Consider the following 9,623-nt stretch of genomic DNA (forward strand, 5'->3'; position numbering starts at 1 on the left):
GACCTGTCTCTGCCACTACTGTACCCCAGTGTTATACAGAGACAGACTTGTCTCTGCCACTACTGTACCCCAGTGTTATACAGTGACAGACCTGTCTCTGCCAGTACTGTACCCCATGTTATACAGGGACAGACCTGTCACTGCCAGTACTGTATCCCAGTGATAAACTGGAAGGGGTACCCAGTTTCTAGCAAGCAGAGTCTAACTATTGGGAGGCTAAGTAGTGATGTGAACTGGTTGAGGTTGATAATAGAAGATCTGAGGCTGATATTTTAAAGCAATCTGAAATTCAGTTTCCCTTTTAGCATATTGGGAAGTACCTCCAGGCGGAAGCCATCAAGAAGAACCGCCAGGACTTCTACGATGACTGGAAAGGATATTTCAAAATGGTGGGTAGCCTGCAGATTCCATTTCATGGATTGTGAGTAGGTAATCTTCGCAATATATGAGGGAAGAGTTAGCTGAAAGATTGTTGACAGAGTACCCAGGAGAATGGACAAGGAATTTTCAAAAATTGTCAAATGAGATGAGACATGTTGGTGTTTTTCATTTCAAAAACAAGTACAGCAGGGGATTAGATACAGAGTAAAGCTACATCTACAGCGTCTCCCAGAACAGGGACAGCACATGGTTAGATAAAACACTTCCAGGATGGTTACAGCAGCTTTTACTATGCAATAAAGTCTTAGTTTTTAACCTGAAAAACCTAGGTGAGGACACAAGATCTTTAATGCTATAAGGTCTCCTTCAAATATCCCTCCTTTCTGTATTTTCCCTGCTTCTTTCTGAAAATTTTCTTTCCTCCATTAACTGACCATTCTGCAGATGCTGTAAAAGGTAGTTGCTTTACTGCCCAATTGGGATCAGTGCGTGCCAGCAGGACAAGGACACTTGTATCATTCGTGCCTTTGGGCTTGGGTGTGGGTTGTTGGAGAGGACCACTTTGTGTCACATTACAAGCTGATCCAGTTCTGAAAGAGAATTCCCCCCCCCACCACTCTTCCAATTTTCTGCAAAGAGTTGCTCGGGGCCTATTAGTATTTATTGGATCTCTCGTCCTTTGGTACTTTTTAACTGAGAGTTGCAGTGAGCTCATCTGCTTTCGGTCTCTGACAGAGAGAGATGATATAATTACATTTCAAACATTAAAGACTTCAAAGAATTATTGACCTTGTTGAAATGTAGGTAAAGTACACCAGTTTTGTTGATTATTAATTATTTGTGCATATGACTTGTCAATGAGAAGGCCAGCATTTATTGTCCATCTGGAATTGGCCTTAGGGATGAAGTGATGAGCGATCTTCTTAAACCGCTATGGTGTCCATGTAGTGTCGGTACTGCTACCATGCCCTTGGATAAAGATTGCAGCATTTTCAGCCAGTGACTCGGAGGGAACGGGTGATACATTTCCAACTGACAATCTTTAACCTTGTTGAATCTAGGCTGTAAAAGATCAGACAGTTTCATTTAATGCTGCACTCTCTCTGATTAAAAATCATCATTTAAGATGATTGAGATGATTGGCAAAAGAACTAGAGGCAGTTTTGAAGAAACACTTTCTCATACAGCAAGTGTGATCTGGAATGTACTCCTGAAAGGCAGTGGAAGTAGTTTCTGTTGTAATTTTCAAAAGGGCATTGGATAAATAATTGAGGGGAGAGGATTTACAGGGCAGTGGAGCGTGGGATTAATTGGATGTTCTTTCAAAGAGTTAGCAGAGACATGATGGGCTGACTGATATCCTGTGCTGTATCAGTGTATGATAATTAATAAAATAGTGCTGGACAATGATGTGGGGAAAAAATACACCAGGAAATTTGCATTAAACGTTTTTTGCCCAAGATGAAAATATCAACTTCTTAAAGCAAATACCTTCTTCCACTTTAGTGTGGGTGGTTGGTCAGATACTGTTTATTACTTTGATGGAACTCTAAACACCGTTTCAAATAGAGTTTTACTTTCTCCATCCTATACAGTGTATTGTAACTACTTCTGCTGGAGGAACAATGATTGCTCCCTTCACTCTCCTCCTCCACATCCTCTCAAACAAAAAGAGCAATTGTCACAAGTGGTCAGGCTTTAAAAGAAGATTCTCATGTCCTGGATACTGAGATTTTGATTAGGGTGCCAAGATGATTACATTCATTGTCTATAGGAGTGCACAACATGCACTGTGTTACAAACTGTGTTCTCAAGTATTCCGTTTAGATGATATCCCTAATCAGTGATAACTCAAATACATCTGGGACCTCCCATGCCAGTTTGTTCCATCATCCACTTCCATAATTAAAAGGAGTGCATTCAAACTTCCCCTTCTGAGGTTTGTGGTACATTTGTAGCTCCAGCTATTCCTCCTGTCTTTTGTGGAATTCTGTTTTGTAAAGGGAGCGGTTAATGGGGTAATTCAGCAATTGTGGGAAATAAGTGTGTACGATATGTCTAGTCTTGTGGGAAGTTCCATTTGGGTAACTGCCCACAATGACAGTGAAATCTGGATGTCACTATGCAAAATCGTGGCTGCAGCCTTGGGCTTTAAAGCTCCATAGTGTCTGAGGATTTCTGAGAGTGCGTTGTCAGAACAAGGTTAGGCCCATACTGAGACTGTTTACGAAATCCAGTGTATTACTGTCTATGTTCATTTAAAACAAATCATGTTTTAAAAGAACAATTCTGCTGTTTTTGTTTGATTGGTTAGCTTTCTGATTCTGCACATTTAGGAGCAAAATTAGGCCATTTGGCCCATCAAGTCTGCTCTTCCATTTGATCATGGCTGATATGTTTCTCAATTCTTGCCTTTTCCCTGTAACCTTTGATTCCCTTACTAATCAGGAACCTATCTATTAATAGGAGCCATTTTAATATTTGTGATGTGCATCCAAGGAATATTCCCTGCATGTGTTATAAAGTTACTTTTGACTTTGGGATTGCAACTATAAACTCATTTAATTCACTTTCCTTTACAGAATGTCGCAAGGCAAAACAATGACAGTGACTGTGGAGCCTTCGTACTTCAGGTGTGTGAAACAACAGTTTGTTGATAGCCTTTCAGACCTGTTCAACCACAACATTAGATACTAGCTATTCTGTTTTTTGACTCCATCTACCTATCTAGTTCAATGACCCTATACAACAATAATCTGCCAAACTCAATTAACTTATCCCTCAACTTTCAATCTTCAAGGAAATACAAGTCTAGTCTATGCAACCTGACCTTGTAATACAATATAACAACGTTTAGGAAAGACACATTGGCCCATCAATCTTGTCTTATATTGCCATGGAGTGACTTCTGCATACTTCCACACTCCTATCTGCAGCCTGTGATTTCCCAGTTCTGACTGCCTTTTAGTAGTAAAGCTATCACATAGGTCCCTTGTCAATCCACAACAGTAATGCTTTTATAAAATGGTTTGTCAATGTCCTAGGTGAAATCCGGCAGGGGCAACAGCCCATTAGTTTTGTGAGGGCTGTACTGTCACTTCCATGTTCTCAGCAAGCCTATGACTCCCTAACGTACTTGAAAATGACTTTGTTACCAGCATGCCTAATTGCTATTCTTCTCAATCTCCCTTTAGCTGCTCCAGTAGCATAGAACATAGAACAGTACAGCACAGTGCAGGCCCTTTGGCCCACAATGTTGTGCCGACCTATTATCCTACAAAGATCAAACTACCCTGCATACCCTACATTTTACTATCCTCCATGTGCCTATCCAAGAGTCACTTAAAAGTCTCTAAAGTGTCTGACTCCACTTCCACTGCTGGCAGCGCATTCCACATACCCACCACTCTCTGTGTAAAGAACCTACCTCTGACATCTCCTCTATATCTTTCTCCAATCACCTTAAAATTATGTCCCCTCATAATAGTCATTTCCACCCTGGGAAAAAGTCTCTGACTATCCACTCTATCTATGCCTCTCATCATCTTGTACACCTCTATCAAGTCACCTCTCATCCTCCTTCGCTCCAATGAAAAAAGCCCTAGCTCTCTCAACCTTTCCTCATAAGACATGCCCTCCAGTCCAGGCAGCATCCTGGTAAATCTCCTCTGCACCCTCTCTAAAACTTCCACATCCTTCCTGTAATGAGGCGACCAGACCTGAACACAATATTCCAAGTGTGGTCTAACCAGGGTTTTATAGAGCTGCAGCATAACCTCGTGGCTCTTAAACTCTATTCCCCTGCCAATGAAAGGCAACACACCATATGCCTTCTTTACAACCCTATCAACTTGGAGTAGCAACTTTGAGGGATCTATGGACGTGGACCCCAAGGTCCCTCTGTTCCTCCGCACTGCCAAGAATCCTGCCATTAACCCTGTATTCTGCATTCAAATTCAACCTTCCAAAATGAATCACTTCACACTTTTCTGGGTTGAATTCCATCTGCCACTTCTTTGCCCAGCTCTGCATCCTGTCAATGTCCCGTTGCAACCTACAACAGCCCTCCACACTGTCCACAACTCCCCCAACCTTCGTGTCATCGGCAAATTTACCGACAGCCAAATTTCCCTGAATCCCATGCCTCCTTACTTTCTGAATTAACCTACCATGGGGAATCTTATCAAATGCCTTGCTAAAATCCATATACACCACATCCACTACTCTGCCTTCATCAATGTGTTTTGTCACATCCTCAAAGAATTCAAAAATGTTTGTGAGGCATGACCTGCCCCTCTTAAAGCCATGCTGACTATTTCTAATCAAACTGTGCTTTTCCAAATAATCATAAATACTATCTCTCAGAATCCTCTCCAATAATTTGCCCACCACAGAAGAAAGACTGACCAGTCTGTAATTTCCAGGATTATCCCTATTCCCTTTCTTGAACAAGGGAATGACATCTGCCACCCTCCAGTTATCTGGTACTACTCCAGTGGACAGTGAGGATGCAAAGATCATCGCCAAAGGGGCATCAGTCTCTTCCCTCGCTTCCCGTAGTAACCTTGGGTATATCCTGTCTGGCCCAGGGGACTATCTATCCTCATGTTTTTCAAAATTTGTAGCACATCCTCCTTCCTAACGTCAACCTGTTCGAACATATCTGCCTGTTTCATGCTGTTCTCACAAACGTCAATGTCCATCTCATTGGTAAATACTGAAGCAAAGTATTAATTAAGGACCTCCCCTACCTACTCTGACTCCATGCACAAGTTCCCTCCACTATCCCTGATTGGCCGTACCCTCACTCTGGCCATCCTCTTGTTCCTCACATAAGCATAGAACGTCTTGAAGTTTTCCTTGATCCTACCCACCAAGGTTTTTTCATACCCCCTTCTAGCTCTCCTAAGACCATTCTTCAGTTCCTTCCTGGCCACCCTGTAGACCTCTAGAGCCCTGTCCGATCCTTCCTTCCTCAACCTTAAGTAAGCTTCCTTCTTCCTCTTGACTAGCAGCTTTGACTTCGGCAGCCATTGATAGCTAGCCATTTTTCTTTTGAAGAGAGCTTGCTGTAAGCCAATAAAAATATTTCAAAGTATGATTTGTTGTCTTAGCAGAAGACCAGTTTGGTTTGGTTTGACCATGTATTGATTTTACTTGAAGGGCATGCTTAGCTTCTTATTGCATAATGATGATTGAGGTCAATCCACTTTTCTTTAAGGACTATTCCTTACAGGACTATTGCACCAATTTTCAACTCATCTACCGTTTTTTGCAAATTTACTCATAGCCGTATGTTAAAATCTGGCACAATATGTTCAGCCTTGCTTTCAACCAAAGAGCCATTGAAATGGTTTGGAGCAGCCCAAGGCATCATTACAGCCTTTTAGGTACCAATCCAGGTACCTTATAAACACAGTGAGGGCTTAGGCCTCCACCACCAAACTGGGCAGCAATTTCCTAATACCCACGAGTTTTCCTCATGCCCTTGTCTAAGCCAAGTTTATCCTAATAATATTATGGTCACTGTTGTAAACGATATCTACCTTTATTGACAGACTTTTCACTTCTTTTAACAGAAGCAAACTCCATGTACAACAGCTCTGTCTGCTAATTGGGCCTTGGCATCTATGTGCCTGCTTATAAAAAGTGTCAATGGTGACATGTGTCCCATTATAAAGATGGTCAAGGAACCTCTTGGATCATCTGGACATATGACTGCAGTATCCAACTAATTAATACCCTTTCACTGCAGATAGAAGATGCCTGAGGCAAAGTGTTAAGAGCATGTTGAATGGTGAATGATTTATTTGTAGAAAACTGACTAAGTTTGGTTCTTGCCTCTTTCATTCCTTTTGTTTTGAAGCCAGATCCACCAGCCTAGCTTGTGAAATCCTTTATGCAATAAGCTGATGTCAGACTTATGGTTTAAACTCCAACCATCAATAGAACCAAGGTTATTACAAAGTGGGAATGAGCAGAATGCTTATTCTTGTAAGGAAGAGTATTAACTAGAGACTGTCACTGTAAGATAGTCACCTCATTACCACTGGAACTGGTTGAGGCGAATGGAAGGGAACAAAAGATTACAATGGTCACTTTAAATGAGGACAGATGGGAGGAGTTTTGGTGCCAAAGGGAACATGTTCAAAATATTTAAAAATCTAAATGCGCAGCTTTGCTAAAGTAATGTCTCTGTTGTTTCAGTTCTGTAAGTGTCTGGCTCTGGGACAACCATTCAGCTTCACCCAGCAGGACATGCCCAAGCTCCGGCGCCAGATCTACAAGGAACTTTGCAACTGCAAGCTGACTGTGTAAAGAGCCTGCTCCCAGAAATTGGCTGACACAAGCCTAACATTGGGTGACTGACCAGATAAAATGCACCCTTTTGTGAACATTACAAAGATGGCACAAGAAGGCTTGATTCAACAATTCCAGTCTTCAAATGTGTTGAAACATGAAACGTTTTTTTTTCCTTTTTTAAACGAGCAAACTTTTTTTTCTATGCCATATTTTTTCAATTATTTAAGTGTTGTTCAAGTTTGAAATTCTGGTTAACTATGTTGTATTATTAAACCAGGATCACAGGACTAAAAGGCAGCAATGGATTCATGTAAAGGCATTGGGTATTTAGCATCTTTAAAGCTGTCCATTAGCTGTCCTGTGAATTAGGGGAGAAAGTGATTATGCAGGATCGGTGACTCTCCATGGGGACTGTCAGGTTTTAGTTCCGAGGCTTGCTTGTCTCTTGGGACTATTTTCTGTGAGCTCTCAGTCAGCAGCCTAAGCCAAGTGGGTTGGTGCAGAGAAGTCTCTCATTTTTGGATGGCTAGGGGAGGGAGCATGGTGCTGCCTGTTTTGTATGGCTACACTGACATTATTGCCCCTGATAGTCAAAGAAAGGTTGTGGCCTACTACTGTGTGGAGTGGCATTAGGAGGAGAGTAGGCTGTCTTCGATACCTGTGAAGCTTTCGAGTAAAAGAAGAGGTTGCGTCTATTGAAATTCAATTAAATTAACTTGAAAGTGATGGTTAGTCACTGTCCAAATCCTATTAAAGACGTTGATGTTTCGTTCTATTTGTTGTCTTTTTCAGTTTATATGTTTAAAAAAAAAAGCTGGGACTTAATATTGTGACCAAAATGTGGATTTATAAAGCCTTTGGGTTTGTTTTTGAATGGAGAAGTAAACTGCAGTAGCCTGACACCATAAACCTCATGTACCTCACTAAATGCGTGTGTGGTAGCAACGTGCAACAATATGATGCTCCCAACACCCGTGGTAAAAATCTGATTGGTTATGTAATAACACATGTACTCTTGCCAAGCATCCTTCTAAGTGTCCACACAGTTCAGTTTTACCATGTTAGTAATTGTGTTTCTATATGAAGAATATAGGGTGCTTAGTTGGGATGGGGGTAGTGAGTTGCAAGTTGATGGAATATCAGTTTTACTTGAAATCTTTGTTTGTTATCAGATGAATTCAGCATGATAAGCATTAAATGGATTACCTTCTGCCTGTACCTCTATCTCTCACTGCTTAGTATGGGTCTAAAGAATAAAATACTGGATGGCTTGTCATCTTTTATTTAAAGTGGGAACTCAGAATGATATGGTGGCATTTCAGCTGTGATTGTACTCATCCATGTTTGTGGTATGTGGTAATGGATAGCTGAAAGCTCCTTCCCAAAATTAGTTTCTTTAAATTTAATTTATGAAATGTGTTTTATGGTGCCTTCCTTGCCAATCTGAACATCAGTTTCTTGAGAAATTTGGGCATTGCTAGCACCTACTCCTATTGTCACTCCCAAAGGCAGAGCTACAGGGCAACACTGCTCACTTTACTTTTTCATCCCTCAGTCTCAAGTTCAAATCCACAACAGACCAAGAATATAAAGGACTCTTCCATCTGCTGCCTGTAAAGCACTTTAGTGGAGCAAAGCAGGTATAAATGACCATGGGTTCTTACTACAGATTGCTACTTAATCAACAGCCATACTCAAACTGGAAATGAAACTGTCAGTGGAGATTACTGTTCCATGTTTGGATTGAAGGGACTTCTGTTGGGACAGGGTTGAAGGAACTTTGCTTGGTATAAATCCATATTGTACCTAACTTGAATTCTTGATGTTGATAACAGCTGCCAGTGGGAAAATATTCCATCTCTCAGTACTTCATTGAAATTTAAAATTGTAGAAAGGCAGTGTCAGCTGTTCTTGGAAAGTGTTCAGTGCATGTATTTAACATGCTGTGGTGTGATTCCTTATGTTTGTTTTGTGCATTCACTGTACTATCTGGCTGCTTCATGAATATAATGAGGGGTTTAAAAGGTACTTTTAAAGGCACTGAGTTAATCTTGAAACCTTTTTACATCCAGAGATGGAAAGGTGAAGGCTCAGTAAGTGAGATGATTCAAAGGCTTGAGATTTTATTTTGGGCTAAATCTGCAAAAACTGATACTGATCTTACATCCCTAATCCTCTTCCAATGACATTTTATTAATGACCTTAGTTTTTGATTGGAGAATTAAACAGCAGATTCGATTGCCTAATTATAGGGTTTTTTCATAACACAAGGGTTTCCTTAACTCCTGCAACTACATGCAACATAGTTCAGATGTGAACATGACAATCCTGTAGCTGAGTAGAAGGAAGCAACGGTTGAATTGTTGCAAACTTTTGATCTGGTTTATTTACCATATGTTTTGTTTGGGGGGGGGGCGGCGGTGGCAGGCAGGGGTATTCCTGCTTTGGAGTCAATGTTTTATGTTTTGGGAGTAAACACTAATGTTAACACGGTGGGGCGGGGGGGGGTTGCCGTAATCTACTCGGCCTCAGTTGAATTGTTTCATGTCAATTGCCTCCATGTAAAGTAGTGAGCAATTAGTTTTGAAGCCAGTGGAATTTGATGTGTGAAACTGATTTCTGTGTCAGCCTTCCTCCCCATGCCTCTGTCTGGTAAGTAAATTGCAGTTGTATAGCACCGTATCATTTCAGTAAAAAAGTGTGGTGATTTTCATATGGTTAAAATATAGAACATGCAGAGGAAAATCTATAAATTAAACAGTCAAACCTCTTGCTGGATTGTTGGGAGGTTATTGACGGTTTGCATGCTTCCTCCTGCTCTTGCATTTCCATCCTCCCTCGAACTCTGGTCACATTTACAAACATAATATTTTGGAGTTTCAAACTGAAACCTGGACACATTACTGTGGCAACAAGGTGTAGAGCTGGCTGAACACAGC

At 41.0% G+C, this 9,623-nt stretch overlaps 1 protein-coding gene across 1 annotated transcript in view; it reads left to right on the forward strand.

Annotated features, from left to right (window-relative positions):
• The window catches only part of LOC109922229 (sentrin-specific protease 3-like), a 14,824-nt gene extending 7,365 nt beyond the window's left edge, over positions 1-7,459 (forward strand). The window contains exons 7-9 of the mRNA XM_048620157.1: positions 306-389; positions 2,964-3,014; positions 6,589-7,459. Coding sequence (XP_048476114.1) covers positions 306-389; positions 2,964-3,014; positions 6,589-6,699 — 246 coding nt within the window. The 3' untranslated portion in view covers positions 6,700-7,459. The remainder of the gene's footprint in view (positions 1-305; positions 390-2,963; positions 3,015-6,588) is intronic.
• The last annotated feature ends 2,164 nt before the right edge of the window (positions 7,460-9,623 follow it).

Source organism: Rhincodon typus, chromosome 45, assembly GCF_021869965.1.
Source record: "Rhincodon typus isolate 14 chromosome 45, sRhiTyp1.1, whole genome shotgun sequence".
Lineage (NCBI taxonomy): Eukaryota > Metazoa > Chordata > Chondrichthyes > Orectolobiformes > Rhincodontidae > Rhincodon > Rhincodon typus.